Source organism: Gymnoscopelus microlampas (genome assembly GCF_963454915.1).
Source record: "Gymnoscopelus microlampas genome assembly, chromosome: 4".
Lineage (NCBI taxonomy): Eukaryota > Metazoa > Chordata > Actinopteri > Myctophiformes > Myctophidae > Gymnoscopelus > Gymnoscopelus microlampas.
In genome coordinates this window covers 42,938,161-42,956,028 of record NC_139941.1, presented here as the reverse complement: position 1 = coordinate 42,956,028, position 17,868 = coordinate 42,938,161, and the positions used below count along the sequence as shown (strand labels likewise).

Genomic DNA, 17,868 nt, shown 5'->3' with positions numbered 1-17,868 from the left:
GAGATGGGGGTCCGCGGCTAAATACATATAATTTTGGGGGTCCTTGACATGAAAAAGTTTGAGAATCGCAATAGCAATCGTAATAGCAACTACAAATGTCTTCTAAATCCTAACAAGTTTTTTCAAAAAACTGTTTAGAAGACATTTGTAGAATCCCCAGAAGCAAAGATTTGAGTTAAAAATGTTTGCTTAAAAACATCACAAAACACACAAACATCACAAAACACAACCAAAGATTTGCACACATTTTCACGATTTAAAAAAAATAGCAGATCTACAAGCTCGTAGTGCGGCACTCAGTGCCACGCTATGAGCTTGTATATCTGCCATTTTTGAATAGCCAAAGAAATCTAAAAATGACACATGATGCGTTCCCGGTCTTAATGGGTTAAAGTCAATGCGTGGAAGGCCCATAATAACAGGATTAGTTGGTAAAATACATCCATTGATAAAAACAAAACAAAAAAACAATGCTATGTTAATCAGAATGAAGAGCATCTGTCTGATATTCTGTTGAGGCTTGGCTGCCCTTTATATGCTAAATTATACACAATCAATTGTTTACACGATCAGAGTTAAATGAATACTGAGGGATTTTTTTATTGTGCAGAAAGAAGAGCTGGGATGCGTCAGTTAGCACGTAGAATGACACAAATTATTTGTTTATCTCTCAGTAATTAACTTCAGCTGTTGTCTTTTGGAAAACACAATGGAAAATTAACACCAGTCACACGCACGCGCACAAATGTATGCACACACACACACACACACACACACACACACACACACACACACACACACACACACACACACACACACACACACACACACACACACACACACACACACACACACACACACACACACAGTGGTGGAAAGTAACTAAGTTCATTTACTCAAGTACTGTACTTTTTTTTTTGTACTGCAATTTTGAGGCATTTTCACTTTACTGGAGCATTTCAATTTTCAATAACATACATTAACCACTTCAGCCTTATTTTATATTATGGGCTATTTGAAAATGGCCGATTTACAAGCTCACAACGCGTCACGATGCGACGCGTTGTCAGCTGCTATTTTCAAACATTTCAGTACTTTACTTTTGTTACTTTAAGCATACATTGATGCCAATACCTTTGTACTTTTACTCAAGTAACATTTTGAACACAGGAATTTTACTTGTAACAGAGTACTTTTATATTGTGGTATTGCTACATTTACTTAAGTAAAATATCAGAGTACTTCGTCCACCACTGCACACACACACGCACAAACGCAGGCACGCACACACAGGCACACAGTAAAATCCTCAGGTCCATTTTGGTTCCATTTGTACGCTCTTCAAGGGTTAAATTAACCGAGTATTTCACTGCGTACAGACACACACGCACGCACATTTTGAGGTCACACGGTGTCACTATCTGCACTAGTTTATGGATGCGTTCCTGGTGCCTCTCTCCAATTAATCTTTTTCAGGAAACAAAAACAAAAGCCAGGCAGTGCAGCGTGAAAAGAAGATGAGAAAAAAAAGAAAAAGTACAAAAAAAAAAAGACAGATCAGCATGATGAGGAGAAAATAGAAAAACTGGAGGGGAATATAGAAAAAAAACCTTGGCAACTTTTAGGGCTGGGTAGGTTGGGCCAGGAATAATTGGCTGTCAAGGATGGTGAAGGCGGTGTTCTTTTTTCAAAGCCCCGGTCCGGAGGAACGTTAGTCCAAGGACAAAACAGGGGACAACAGGGGAGGACAGGGCTGCTGGAGATAGAGTGGCCTGTCGCCTCTGCTTCCATTAACCCTTTAAGACCGGGGAACGCATCTGTGTCTCGTTTTAAGATTGCTTTGGGCTATTCAAAAATAGCAGATATACAGTACAAGCTCGTAGCGCGGCACGCTACGAGCTACGAGATCTGCTATTTTTTTTAAATCTTGAAAATGTGTGCATATCTTTGAATATATGTATTTTTTAAAGCGAACATTTTTAACTCAAATCTTTGCTTCTGGGGGTCCCTGGAACAAAATATTTTGAGATGGGGGTCCGCGGCCAATATCATTTTGGGGATCATTGACATGAAAAGGAACCACTGATATTAAAGCAACATACGTTTTTCAGAAAACTGTTAGTATTTAGAAGACATTTGTCGAATCACCAGAAGCAAAGATTTGAGTTAAAAATGTTTGCTTTAAAAATGCATATATTCAAAAATGTGCACACATTTTCAAGATTTTTCAAAAATAGCAGATCTACAAGCTTGTAGATCTGCTATGTTTGAATAGCCAAAGAAAAAAAAATTACACAGATTCTTTCCCGATCTTAATGGGTTAAAGCTCAACAAGCGGCGGCCTGGAGAAGGTGTCTGTCTGGGCCGCCGCACGGTGACGCCATGCCACGGTGCCCCAATGATTCAAATAAAGCAGATAGAGGATGAGTAAGCGTATTCCTGGTGCTCCCCCCCCAGCACCCCCTCCCAGTGTGGGGTGAAATAACCGACATCCACTCCCCTGGTATTCTCTGGATATGCAAAGCGGCTCAAGGGGGATGCGTATACATGCGTTGGGCGTGTCTGTGCATGCTGAGAGACAGAAGAAGCAGGGACCCCCCACTAGATAACATTGTGTTGCAGATTAATCTTTTTCATATAGATTCATAGACTTGTTTGACAGAAAATAGTCGAACTACAAGCTTGTAGAGCTGCTAATTTCGGGCTAATGTTCCCCTCAGAATAAGGATGCTAGGGTTCAAGTGGTTATTGTAAAACAAAAAAAATCGTGTCAGACAAAAAATTGGCGCACCCCATGTAGTAGCTCTGAGGACCCCCTAGGGGTCCCGGACCCCCCGTTGAAGACCCATTCGTATGACGAATAGCGAAAACAGCCGAACTACAAGCTCACAAGGCGTCGCTACTTTTCTTTTTTGAGAGGGGATGTTGAAAATGTGTGACATTTTAAAAAGAATCTTCGCCTATAATGACATGCCCAAAAATATGGACAACCGGTTCAAAGTGGGTCATGAGCGTGGTGAAGGCCACGCGTGTTGCTGCTCGTCACGTCCTTCGGTGACAAACACTTATCGCATTGTCATTGCAATAATAATGGCTTTTGGAGAGGCCTGGCTGGCTGGCTGGCTGCCTGGCTGGCGTTTTTTTTTTTTTGTCATTTATTTATTCACCATAATCTGCAGGGCACAATGAAGCGTGAGAGGCAGAAGTGTGTCAGGTAGAGGGTGTGAAAAGATCCCGTTGGCAGCTTGTCGGGGGAAGTGCCACTGGAGAGAGAGAGAGAGGGCTGCATATAGAGAGGTGTGAAGAATGGGGAACAATAAAGCAGGCCAAATGCCCCGGCAGTGTGTAGCACTGCAGTGTGCACAGATATACTGTCTATGTGCAACGAGCACTGCCTACAGTATGTATGTATGCATGTGCTGCACATATACAGTACAATGACAATACTCACAATGCCATATACAGCAGGAGTCTTCAACGTTTTTCAGGCCAAGGACCCCATAGATGAGAAATAGATGAAGCAGGGATCCCCACTACATACTGTATAAAATTGTGTTGCATAGATAGCTTCATAGACTTGTTTGACATACATTACTTTTTCTATATATTGGATTCATATTCATATACTGTATATTCAAGTCTATTTTCAGACAGTTAACCTTTTAAAACCTAAAAATGTAGTCAACTTGACCGTTGGCTCTGTACTTGGTCTGCTCTTGGTCTCCCTCTACACCAACTCTCCGAAAATAGCCGATCTACAAGCTCACAACGCCTCGCGCTGCGAGGCGTTGTGAGCTTGTAGATCTGCTATTTTCAGCTAATGTTCCCCATCACATAAAGATTTGGCGCGCACTGAGCCACCATTGGTTTGTTGTTTTCTAAAGCAGTGGAGGTGGGTCTGTTAGCAGCCGTTCTCACTGCTGTTCCAGACCATATGCTGAATTTAGATTTCCGCAGATGCATCAGAAGGCAGAGATCTCTGATCGCCTGGCTTCTGACTACTACTGCTATGACTTATGATGCATAAAATAGGTATTTTAACACACACACATGCATGCACACACACACACACACACACACACGCAAAACCTAATAAAAACACAGCAAAGGCTTAGCTTAGAAATAGGCACAGAAATTCATATGCACGATAGCATGAATTCCACCAACTCTTAAGCCCAGGCAGCTTATAGACATCAAAGTCCTCTATTCTGCTTCCTCCCACCCACTCACTCACTCACCTTCCTGCAGGTACATGACAGCCTGGGAGTAGTTCTGCAAGGCGTGGTGTGTCCTCCCCAGGCTGCCGTAGGCCAGCGTCTTGGCCGCCAGGTCGTTGGTCTGCGCCGCCACGCTCAGGTGCTGCTCCTGTAACACAGTGTTGATTTCGTCAACTAAAGCTATGACGAAAAATGTTGGTCGACTAACTTTTTTCACTGATGAAAACTAAATAAAAACTAAGTAAAAACTTAGTAAGAACTAAGCCATGTTGACTAAAACTAAGACAAGATATATACTGACAATTTTGTCAACAAATAAAAACTAGACTAAAATGTTAGTGAGGGACTAGTGGAGAAGAGATCCAGCAGAACTAAAAGACAAGTAATTCTATGCTTGGTTGCGCTCGGGGGTGTTGCGCCCTGAAAATAGCAGATCTACAAGCTCACAACGCGTCGCAGCGCGACGCGTTGTGAGCTTGTAGATCGGCTATTTTCAGCATGCAACCAAGTGTAAAATCAGCCATTACGATGCCATCAAGGCACCGGCAAAACACATTTTAGTCGACTAAATCAACTGTAGATTTAGTCGACTAAAATCTTATGATATTTAGTCGACTAAAACTAGACTAAACAGCGAAACATTTCAGATGACCCAAAAAACATGACTAAAACTAAAATGGAATTTGATTCAAAAAGACTATCGACTAAAACGTAATCAAAACGTTGCTAATCAAAATCAACACTGACCTGGAACACCACGGCCCGCTCGTAGTTCCCCAGCGACTCGTAGGTGAGGCCCAGCATGCCGTAGGCTCTCCCCTGGCGGGCGGGGCTGCCCGTCTCCTCGGCGATCTCCAGGTCGCTCTGGTGGCAGCGCAGCGCCGTCTCGTACTCGCCCATGGACTGGTAGACGGTGCCCAGGCCGCAGCTGGCGTCGCCCTCCAGCAGGCGGTCCTGGGTGTCGCGGGCGATGGCCAGCTGCCGCTCCAGGCAGGAGATGGCCTGTTCGTAGTTGCCCAGCTGGCTGTGCAGGGCGCCCAGCTCGCCGTAGGCCGCCGCCTTGCCGCCGCACTCGCCCAGCTCGTGGGCCACCACCAGCCGCTTCTCGAAGCACACCAGAGACTGCTGCAGGTTCCCCATGGCCCTGTGTGGGGGGAGAACGAGGAGAGGATATTCAGGCCAATGGTGTAAAGTAGAGTAAAGTAGAGTACATTTACTCAAGTACTGTAGTGCAGTTTTGAGGTATTTTTTACTTTGCTGGAGTATTTCCCATTTTCAATACTTCTAGTCCACTACATCTCAGAGGCAATTATTGTACTTTTACTCCACTACAATTATTTGACAGCTTTAGTTGCTAGTTACTTTGCAGATACAAATTATTATATTATAAAACATACATTAACCACTTTAGCCCTATTTTATACATAGGCTATTTGAAAATAGCCGATCTACAAGCTCACAACGCGTCGCGACGCGACTTGTTGTGAGCTTGTAGATCTGCTATTTTCATTTTTTTTGTACTTTTTACTTTAGCACTAGTATATTTTGAAGCCAATACTTTTGCACTTTTACTCAAGTAACATTTTGAACACAGGCCTTTTACTTGTAACAGAGTATTTTCATGTTGTGGTATTGCTACTTTTACTTAAGTAAAATATCTGAGTACTTCGTCCACCACTGCTGGCTGGCTGGCAGAGTGATGGGGACAGGTTGGGTCAGAGTGAAGCAGACTGGGTGTGAGATAATAATCAAATAATAATCCTATACCCTGCAGGACCAAGCTGTTGTTGATATTTACTGCTAAAACTACAAAACGAGTCCTCGTAACCCTATATACATTATCCGTCTGGTTATCTCTTATCAGGGGAATAAAACATTCTGGATTTCCCCATTATCTAATGTGGCAAATATGGCCTGCAGGGTGCTATTACAGGACATGGAGAATGTATGATGTTGTCACAACAGCAGGTGTTCCGTCATTAGTAAAGACCTGCACCATTTCAGGGTAAACAAAATGCACATTTAGTTCCCTGACAATCAGGCCGCCGAGGTGGATTCCCCCACTGTTTTTGGCTCTGTGTGTGTGTGTGTGTGTGTGTGTGTGTGTGTGTGTGTGTGTGTGTGTGTGTGTGTGTGTGTGTGTGTGTGTGTGTGTGTACATCTCAGAGGCAAATATTGTACTTTTACTACAATTTACACTACAATTATATGAAAACTTTAGTTACTTGTGAATAAGAAAGGAAAACCGGTGCGCTTCCTCTGGATGCCTTCTTAGTTTAGGCAGTGGGTGCTCAGCTATGTATGCTAAAGCGTTTCGGCCGTAGCCTTCCTCTTCCTCAGAGCAGATTTAATCTGCTCTGAGGAAGGCTACGGCTGAAACGCGTTAGCGTTCACATCTCAATAAAATGAGAAACCACATCTGAGCCACTGTCTTGCAACTTTATGCCAATACTTTTGTACTTTTACTCAAGTACATTTTTCATTCCCATCTTTTACTTGTAATGGAGTATTTCTACATTGCAGATTTGCAGTATTGATACTTTTACTTAAGTACAACATTTTTGTACTTTTTCCACCACTGATGTACGTACAGTATGCATAAAAGTCAGCGTTTGAGATTGCCAGAGAATGAGAAAAAGACTGAGCTGCGATATTTTTACATACATTGGTCTGGGGGTGAAAGTTAATGCTATTTACCATCCACTTGCCCTAGATGGGTCAGCTGTCACCGTCCCGTTATATACAGTATATTCTATGACTGAGAGAGGCGTTAATCCCATCTCTATGTTTTCAACTGCCTGCAACGGGGCTTCAGACAGACTGCCTTCACATTCTCAGGCCCTGCAACAATGGTTGGATGTGGTTTCAGAAGGAGCATTAGCCAGAATAAAGAGCCTTGAGAGTAATTAATGGTATGAGATATGAGAGATGGGAGAGAGAGTGGGGAAGGGGGGGGCTTAAGGAGAGAGAATGGGCTGTGATGGCTATTATTATTCCCTCCTGAACCCCATGCACGGCTCATATTGTCTGGTGTCTGATTGCTATGGCGGCTTGTTGATGATGATGATGCACGGTGAAAGCAAACCTATGCTTTGGCGAAGAGCTATATACTGCATCGTGACGCATTGAGAGCTTGTAGATTTCCAATTTCAGCTATTTTTAAAATGTGTGATATTTGGGTAAAGTTTGTTGAGAGAGAAAAAAAAGAGTGAAAAGTTTTGAAAATCTTTGCCCGTAATGGCATACCCAAAATAGGGTTGTCAGTTTCAAAGTGCTTAAAATACCGCATTTTCAACTAAAAAGGTGTCCGTGCAACTGCTGTGCGTCGTGAGCATAGATAGTAAAAAGAATGGACGGAGTGACGCCATTGGTTTCTACAGACCGTAAATGAAGCCTATTTGTGAGCAATTTCAAATCCGCCATCTTTGTACCTATGACACCGGAAATGAATGCTATTGGTTCGGTAGCTTGACAATCAAGAGCGGGGGGGGGGGGGGGGGGGGGGGGGGGGGGGGGGGGGCGGGGAATGAATGGTTTTGGTTGTGTAGCTTGTTAATCAAATCATCCCGCCCCTCCTAGAGCATACCCTATTTTATCATCAATTTAAAAATAAATGGGACCATAATTTACCAAAACGCATATCATGGTGATTGGAAGAAGACTTTAAACTAGCTACTGGAAGCATATAGTATTTATGACAATGTTTATTAAGGTAATAAAATCAAGTCTAAAGTTCGGCATTGAGAGTTATTTCTTCTGACACCAGCAGGGGTAAAACAGCGAAACTACAGGCCAATCATATAAACTGTACACTTCCTATATAGCAGGGCATTTGCGGCCCGCGAGGGGCAACTGTCCGGCCCGCACCAACCCCTGTCACTTGGCTAGTGAAAGTTGCAGGTATGGTGTGTGTGATATGAAACGTGAGCTTAGCATAATCCAGCTGATGCTAGTTGACGCTCGTTAATTTCATACTGGAAGATAATTGAGGTTTGACTGGGCTGAAACTTTATCTCAGTAAATGACATGGAACTCCATATTTGGGCATGGCTGACATCATAGTGACAACATGAGCTTTGAATCAGCTCAGCTTAAAACCAGACTGCACAGTGTGAATGACACACACGGAGCAAGACATTGGAGAAGACTTTATCAACTACAAGAGGAACTATTAGCAGAGGTCCATACACTTGATATCAGCTGGTAATTGCCCTGTAACCAATCCTGGATCGTAAGGTCACAGATCATTAATTACATTCTTGGACCATTACAGCCCATCCATAGCAGCAGCTTTGACCATGAACCAACCGTCCCCGACAACTAGCCAGCAGCAGGGAAACTCAGAAGAAGAAAGACCTTACAGTAGTCAACAGTCTACCAAGACTTTAACACAATCGAAAGTAAAGAGACATCATCTGACTGACACAGGAAAGAAAACCCACATCTGTAAACAATGTGACAAGAGTTTCAGTCAGTTAAGTCTCCTGAAGACACACCAGCGTGTTCACACTGGAGAAAAACCTTTCCACTGTCAACGGTGTGACAAGAGTTTCAGTCAGGTAGGTAGCCTGAAGATACACCAGCGTATCCACACTGGAGAAAAACCTTTCCATTGTAAACAGTGTGACAAGAGTTTCAGTTTGTTAGATGCCCTGAAGACACACCAGCGTATTCACACTGGAGAAAAACCTTTCTGTTGTAAACAGTGTGACAAGAGTTTCAGTCAGTTAGGTAACCTGAAGATACACCGGCGTATTCACACTGGAGAAAAACCTTTCCATTGTAAACAGTGTGACAGGAGTTTCAGTCAGTTAGGTAGCCTGAAAAGTCACCAGCGTATTCACACTGGAGAAAACCCTTTCTACTGTAAACAGTGTGACAAGAGTTTCAGTCAGTTAGGTAGCCTGAAAAGTCACCAGCGTATTCACACTGGAGAAAAACCTTTCCATTGTAAACAGTGTGACAGGAGTTTCAGTCAGTTAGGTAGCCTGAAAAGTCACCAGCGTATTCACACTGGAGAAAAACCTTTCTACTGTAAACAGTGTGACAAGAGTTTCAGTCAGTTAAGTGACCTGAAGACACACCAGCGTATCCACACGGGAGAAAAACCTTTCCATTGTAAACAGTGTGACAAGAGTTTCAGTCATTTAGGTAGCCTGAAGGTACACCAGCGTATTCACACTGGAGAAAAACATTTCCATTGTAAACAGTGTGACAAGAGTTTCAGTCAGGTAGGTAGCCTGAAAAGTCACCAGCGTATTCACACTGGAGAAAAACCTTTCCATTGTAAACAGTGTGACAAGAGTTTCAGTCAGTTAGGTAGCCTGAAGATACACCAGCATGTTCACACTGGAGAAAAACCTTTCCATTGTAAACAGTGTGACAAGAGTTTCATTTTGTTAGATGCCCTGAAGACACACCAGCGTATTCACACTGGAGAAAACCCTTTCTACTGTAAACAGTGTGACAAGAGTTTCAGTCAGTTAGGTCTGACAAGAGTTTCAGTCAGTTAGGTATATATGCTATATATATAGCATATATACAAGCTCATAGCGCGGCACCGAGTGCCGCGCTATGAGCTTGTAGATCTGCTATTTTTTGAAAAATCGTGAACATTTGTGCAAATCTTTGAATATATATATATATATATATGTATTTTTTTTTTAAACTCAAACATTTGAAGACACACCAGCGTATTCACACTGGAGAAAACCCTTTCTACTGTAAACAGTGTGACAAGAGTTTCAGTCAGTTAGGTCGCCTGAAGATACACCAGCGTATCCACACTGGAGAAAAACCTTTCTACTGTAAACAGTGTAAGAAGTGTTTCAGTCAGTTAGGTAGCCTGAAGATACACCAGCGTATTCACACTGGAGAAAAAACCTTTCTACTGTAAACAGTGTAAGAAGAGTTTCAGTCAGAAAAGACACAAGTGTGTCCACACAGTGGACTTGGGTGTTGGAAGTGCATCATTGCTCCATCATTTTTACGGTTAACCATTAACAAGATTTTTTTTTAGGATTTAGATTTTTTTTAGACGCGGCCTCAGGTCTTAAAGGTTTTAACTGCAAAATCCCCTCCAGTGAGCCATGGCAGGCTTTTTCTCTCAGTGTTCTGAAGCCTTTTCAACTGCAATGGAAAGAAAGCCTGTTTGCCTGCGGTTGTCGCTTGTTGAGGGATTTTGCCTGTCAATCATCGCCTCTATACTCCGCGGGGAGGAGGCGGGATTAATGGACTTTGACAGCAAAGTCCACGGGCCAATCACAGCACTGAGCCTAATCATTCCGAAAACCCCAAACCACAGAAAACCCACTGAATTTTCAAAGTTCTGTTATTTTGGGTGTAACTGAGGTCAGAAAACCTTGGTACCCTAGACATTATTTGGCCCTTGGGGAAAACTAATCAGGGAACCCTGCTATATAGACTCAATTTCAAAGGCGGATGCTGGGCCCTTGGTTGAGAGCTTGTTACCGCATTTTTTTTTAAAATGTGTGATATTTGGGAAAGTTTGTTGAGAGAGAAAAAAAGAGTGAAAAGTTTTTAAAATCTTTTCCCATAATGACATACCCAAAATAGTTTCAGTTTCAAAGTGGTTAAAATACTGTATTTTCAACTTAAAAAGGCGTCCATGCCGCTGCTGTGCGTTGTTGTGAGGCATCATGCACAACACTCTTTTTTTCCCGTCTGAAGCATAAATTATGTTTATGGAAAAAAATCAGTTGCCTTGGTGTTTGTTTTGCAGTATTTCATCACAGGATGCTATCAGCTCTCAGACGCACAAGGGGGGAAAGAGAGAGGGCAGGGAAGAGAAGGTTGTCCCGAATTAATCCATTAAGACCGGCAACACGTCTGTGTCATTTTTAGATTTGGGCTATTTCTTTGGCTATTCAAAAATAGCATATATACAAGCTCATAGCGCGGCACCGAGTGCCGCGCTATGAGCTTGTAGATCTGCTATTTTTTGAAAAATCGTGAACATTTGTGCAAATCTTTGAATATATATATATATATATATGTATTTTTTTTTTAAACTCAAACATTTTAAACTCAAATCTTTGCCTCTGGGGGATTCTACAAATAAATGTCTTCTAAATCCTAACTCTAAATAGAGTTATTTCTTATGACACCAGCAGGGGTAAAACAGCGAAACTACAGGCCATTCATATGAACTGTCACTTCCTATATAGCAGGGCATTTGTGGCCCGCGAGGGGCAACTGTCCGGCCCGCACCAACCCCTGTCACTTGGCTAGTGAAAGTTGCAGGTATGGTGTGTGTGATATGAAATGTGAGCTTAGCATAATCCAGCTGATGCTCGTCGACGCTCGGAATATAATTGAGGTTTGACTGGGCTGAAACTTTATCTCAGTAAATGACATGGAACTCCATATTTGGGCATGGCTGACATCATAGTGACAACATGAGCTTTGAATCAGCTCAGCTTAAAACCAGACTGCACAGTGTGAATGACACACACGGAGAGAGTCATTGGAGAAGACTTCATCACCTACAAGAGGAACTATTAGCAGAGGTCCATACACTTGATATTCAGCTGGTAATTGCCCTAACCAATCCTGGTAAGGTCACTGATCATTAATTACATTCTTGGACCATTACAGCCCATGCATAGCAGCAGCTATTTGACCATGAAACAACCGTTCCCGACAACGAGCCAGCAGCAGGGAAACTCAGAAGAAGAAAGACCTTACAGTAGTCAACAGTCTACCAAGACTTTAACACAATCGAAAGTAAAGAGACATCATCTGACTGACACAGGAAAGAAAACCCACATCTGTAAACAATGTGACAAGAGTTTCAGTCAGTTAAGTCTCCTGAAGACACACCAGCGTGTCCACACTGGAGAAAAACCTTTCTACTGTAAACAGTGTGACAAGAGTTTCAGTCAGTTAGGTCACCTGAAGACACACCAGCGTATTCACACTGGAGAAAAACCTTTCTACTGTAAACAGTGTGACAAGAGTTTCAGTCAGTTAGGTGACCTGAAGACACACCAGCGTATCCACACGGGAGAAAAACCTTTCCATTGTAAACAGTGTGACAAGAGTTTCAGTCAGTTAGGTAGCCTGAAGATACACCAGCGTATCCACACTGGAGAAAAACCTTTCCATTGTAAACAGTGTGACAAGAGTTTCAGTCAGTTAGGTAGCCTGAAGATACACCAGCGTATTCACACTGGGGAAAAACCTTTCCATTGTAAACAGTGTGACAAGAGTTTCAGTTTGTTAGATGCCCTGAAGACACACCAGCGTATTCACACTGGAGAAAACCCTTTCTACTGTAAACAGTGTAAGAAGAGTTTCAGTCAGTTAGGTCGCCTGAAGATACACCAGCGTATCCACACTGGAGAAAAACCTTTCTACTGTAAACAGTGTAAGAAGAGTTTCAGTCAGAAAAGACACAAGTGTGTCCACACAGTGCACTTGGGTGTTGGGATTGCATCATTGCTCCATCATTTTTACGGTTAACCATTAACCGTTAGTATTAACCGGTTACCAATTTCTTAACGATTACCGGTTAACGGTTGGCCATCACTAGCTGCTGAAGATGCATACTTTTCAAGCACACTGTAACAACCAAATAAATGGTTGGTTCTCAACTTATTTAGTTTCAACTTTCAAGAGTGCATTATTTCCTTGTGTGACCCTCAACACAGGATTTAAAGGTTTCATGACATGCTGGCTTTACGAAACATTAAGTCTTTATCATGGTCCTTCAAACATGTATTAACCCATTAAGACCTGGAACGCATCTGTGTCACTTTAGATTTCTTTGGCTATTCAAAAATAGCAGATCTACAAGCTCATAGCGCGGCACCGAGTACCGCGCTACGAGCTCTTAGATCTACTATTTTTGAAAAATCGTGAATTTTTTTTTTTAACACATTGACCGCCATAGGTTAATCTCATAATGTACTCACCAGTGCCAACGTTTTATTGTTGTTTTTTGTTTTTTTCAGGTCGCCATAGACCTTGTTAAAATCCTTAAAATTGAGCCGTGCACTGTTTGTAAACATCGCGCAGATCTGCCTCGTTCGAGCAGTGAAAACCACGTGTCAAACGATGCCTCCATGTTGTAGTTAGAACGGTTTATGTTAAACACTGATCGACGAGGAGAAGAAAACAACAAGGAGAAAATTGAGTTTCAGTTTCGTCATTAGAATGAGGGCTGCCGGCATCGGAAAAAACTGAATCCCAAATAAGGGCTTTCCGGTGGTGTTACAATGAAATGGTCCGTGTAGAAAATTGAAAAAAGTTTTTTTTTTTTGAAAAAAAATGAAAAAGCACCACGGCCCGTAGGCTACGGGATCGGCGATTTACAGTTGGATTTATCGGCCCGTAGGCTACGGAACGGCGGGTAGAGTGTTAATATTTTTTTCCGATTTTTTTTTAGGATTTAGATTTTTTTTAGACGCGGCCTCAGGTCTTAATGGGTTAAAAGGTTTTAACTGAAAAATCCCCTCCAGTGAGCCATGGCAGGCTTTTTCTCTCAGTGTTCTGAAGCCTTTTCAACTGCAATGAAAAGAAAACGTATTTGCCTGCGGTTGTCGCTGTTGAGGGATTTTGCCTGTCAATCATCGCCTCTATACTCCGCGGGGAGGAGGCGGGATTAATGGACTTTGACAGCAAAGTCCACGGGCCAATCACAGCACTTTTCTGAGCCTAATTATTCAGAAAACTCCAAACCACAGAAAATCCACTGAATGTTCAAAGTTCAGGTTTTTTGGGTGTAACTGAGGTCAGAAAACCTAAAAAACAAAAACAAATCCCAGGGCTAAATTATGAGTACCACAACCAATGAAAATTATAACTAGAAAGTACTGTTCCTGAAGAAACAGTGTGGGATCGCTAAGAATGTTGATAGTATCACTATAAAGTACTGTTCCCGATTAATTCTGTCTTACCTATTTATATTACATATTGTGATGTCACGGGCGGAATAATAATAACTAGTGAAGATAACATTAGTGTGATCGCTAAAGCGATCCCAAAATGATCGCTAAAGCGATCCCACAATAATGGTGGTAAGAACAGCAACAACACCTGCACTGCACTGTCACTGGAGTAGCGGGAACTTACTTACTTAGTCCTCTTGCACTTGCATCCACACACCGCCCCCCAAAGCCCCAATCTGCTCGGCTTGGTACCCTAGACATAATTTGGCCCTTGGGGAAAACTAATTGGAGAACCCTGCTATATAGACTCAATTTCAAAGGCGGATGCTGGGCCCTTGGTTGAGAGCTTGTAGATTACCAATTACCGCAATTTTTTTAAATGTCTGATATTTGGGAAAGTTTGTTGAGAGAGAAAAAAAGAGTGAAAAGTTTTTAAAATCTTTGCCCATAATGACATACCCAAAATAGTTTCAGTTTCAAAGTGGTTAAAATACTGTATTTTTAACTTAAAAAGGCGTCCATGCGGCTGCTGTGCGTTGTTGTGAGGCATCATGCACAACACTCTTTTTTTCCCGTCTGAAGCATAAATTATGTTTATGGAAAAAAATCAGTTGCCTTGGTGTTTGTTTTGCAGTATTTCATCACAGGATGTTATCAGCTCTCAGACGCACAAGGGGGGAAAGAGAGAGGGCAGGGAAGAGAAGGTTGTCCCGAATTAATCCATTAAGACCGGCAACACGTCTGGGTCATTTTTAGATTTGGGCTATTTCTTTGGCTATTCAAAAATAGCATATATACAAGCTCATAGCGCGGCACCGAGTGCCGCGCTATGAGCTTGTAGATCTGGTATTTTTTGAAAAATCGTGAACATTTGTGCAAATCTTTGAATATATATATATATATATATGTATTTTTTTTTTAAACTCAAACATTTTAAACTCAAATCTTTGCCTCTGGGGGATTCTACAAATAAATGTCTTCTAAATCCTAACTCTAAATAGAGTTATTTCTTATGACACCAGCAGGGGTAAAACAGCGAAACTACAGGCCATTCATATGAACTGTCACTTCCTATATAGCAGGGCATTTGTGGCCCGCGAGGGGCAACTGTCCGGCCCGCACCAACCCCTGTCACTTGGCTAGTGAAAGATGCAGGTATGGTGTGTGTGATATGAAACGTGAGCTTAGCATAATCCAGCTGATGCTCGTTGACGCTCGTTAATTTCATACTGGAAGATAATTGAGGGTTGACTGGGCTGAAACTTTATCTCAGTAAATGACATGGAACTCCATATTTGGGCATGGCTGACATCATAGTGACAACATGAGCTTTGAATCAGCTCAGCTTAAAACCAGACTGCACAGTGTGAATGACACACACGGAGAGAGACATTGGAGAAGACTTCATCACCTACAAGAGGAACTATTAGCAGAGGTCCATACACTTGATATTCAGCTGGTAATTGCCCTGTAACCAATCCTGGTAAGGTCACTGATCATTAATTACATTCTTGGACCATTACAGCCCATGCATAGCAGCAGCTATTTGACCATGAACCAACCGTTCCCGACAACGAGCCAGCAGCAGGGAAACTCAGAAGAAGAAAGACCTTACAGTAGTCAACAGTCTACCAAGACTTTAACACAATCGAAAGTAAAGAGACATCATCTGACTGACACAGGAAAGAAAACCCACATCTGTAAACAGTGTGACAAGAGTTTCAGTCAGTTAAGTCTCCTGAAGACACACCAGCGTGTCCACACTGGAGAAAAACCTTTCCACTGTCAACGGTGTGACAAGAGTTTCAGTCAGTTAGGTAGTTTGAACAAACACCAGCGTATTCACACTGGAGAAAAACCTTTCCATTGTAAACAGTGTGACAAGAGTTTCAGTCAGTTAGATGCCCTGAAGACACACCAGCGTATTCACACTGGAGAAAACCCTTTCTACTGTAAACAGTGTGACAAGAGTTTCAGTCAGTTAGGTGACCTGAAGACACACCAGCGTATCCACACGGGAGAAAAACCTTTCCATTGTAAACAGTGTGACAAGAGTTTCAGTCGGTTAAGTAGCCTGAAGATACACCAGCGTATTCACACTGGAGAGAAACCTTTCCATTGTAAACAGTGTGACAAGAGTTTCAGTCGGTTAGGTAGCCTGACGATACACCAGCGTATTCACACTGGAGAAAAACCTTTCCATTGTAAACAGTGTGACAAGAGTTTCAGTCAGTTAGGTAGCCTGAAGATACACCAGCGTATTCACACTGGAGAAAAACCTTTCCATTGTAAACAGTGTGACAAGAGTTTCAGTCAGTTAGATGCCCTGAAGACACACCAGCGTATTCACACTGGAGAAAACCCTTTCTACTGTAAACAGTGTGACAAGAGTTTCAGTCAGTTAGGTCACCTGAAGACACACCAGCGTATTCACACTGGAGAAAAACCTTTCTACTGTAAACAGTGTAAGAAGAGTTTCAGTCTGTTAGGTAACCTGAAGATACACCAGCGTATTCACACTGGAGAAAAACCTTTCTACTGTAAACAGTGTAAGAAGAGTTTCAGTCAGAAAAGACACAAGTGTGTCCACACAGTGGACTTGGGTGTTGGAAGGGCATCATTGCTCCATCATTTTTACGGTTAACCATTAACCGTTAGTATTAACCGGTTACCAATTTCTTAACAATTACCGGTTAACGGTTGGCCATCACTAGCTGCTGAAGATGCATACTTTTCGAGCACACTGTAACACAAATAAATGGTTGGTTCTCAACTTATTTAGTTTCAACTTTCAAGAGTGCATTATTTCCTTGTGTGACCCTCAACACAGGATTTAAAGGTTTCATGACATGCTGGTTTTACGAAACATTAAGTCTTTATCATGGTCCTTCAAACATGTATTAACCCATTAAGACCTGGAACGCATCTGTGTCACTTTAGATTTCTTTGGCTATTCAGAAATAGCAGATCTACAAGCTCATACGAGCTTGTAGATCTGCTATTTTTGAAAAATCGTGACAATTATTTTTTAATATTATTTTTTAGGATTTAGATTTTTTTAGACGCGGCCTCAGGTCTTAATGGGTTAAAAGGTTTTAACTGAATAATCCCCTCCAGTGAGCCATGGCAGGCTTTTTCTCTCAGTGTTCTGAAGCCTTTTCAACTGCAATGAAAAGAAAACGTATTTGCCTGCGGTTGTCGCTGTTGAGGGATTTTGCCTGTCAATCATCGCCTCTATACTCCACGGGGAGGAGGCGGGATTAATGGACTTTGACAGCAAAGTCCACGGGCCAATCACAGCACTTTTCTGAGCCTAATTATTCAGAAAACCCCAAACCACAGAAACTCCACTGAATGTTCAAAGTTCAGGGTCTTTGGGTGGTGCAGCCGCCCCTATAAGTGGGGTTGGGACCAGTGGGCAAGGCTTGGATATTTATGATGAGGCCAACACGGAAGCTTATGAATGGCCAGAGTGTGGCACTGTTTTACCCTGCGCCGACCTGCGGTGTCAGAAAGAATTTATTTTAACGCAAGTGAATGTTTTTTTTTGGACAAACTTTAGACTAGATTTTCTTACCGTAATAAAAATTGTCATGAATTCTATATGCTTCCAGTCGCTAGTTTAAAGTTTCCTTTCAATCATCATGATATGCGTGTTGCTAAATTATGGTCCCATTTATTCTAAAATTGACGATAAAGTAGGCTATGCTCCAGGAGGGGCGGGATGATTTGATTGACAA

At 42.2% G+C, this 17,868-nt stretch overlaps 1 protein-coding gene across 3 annotated transcripts in view; it reads right to left on the bottom strand.

Annotated features, from left to right (window-relative positions):
• ttc28 (tetratricopeptide repeat domain 28) overlaps positions 1-17,868 on the bottom strand; it is a 400,474-nt gene that overhangs the window by 55,509 nt on the left and 327,097 nt on the right. For all 3 annotated transcript variants that reach the window (XM_084056166.1, XM_084056167.1, XM_084056168.1), the window contains 2 exons: positions 4,965-5,361; positions 4,239-4,365 (listed from right to left, as the gene is read on the bottom strand). In XM_084056166.1, coding sequence (XP_083912292.1) covers positions 4,239-4,365; positions 4,965-5,361 — 524 coding nt within the window. The remainder of the gene's footprint in view (positions 1-4,238; positions 4,366-4,964; positions 5,362-17,868) is intronic.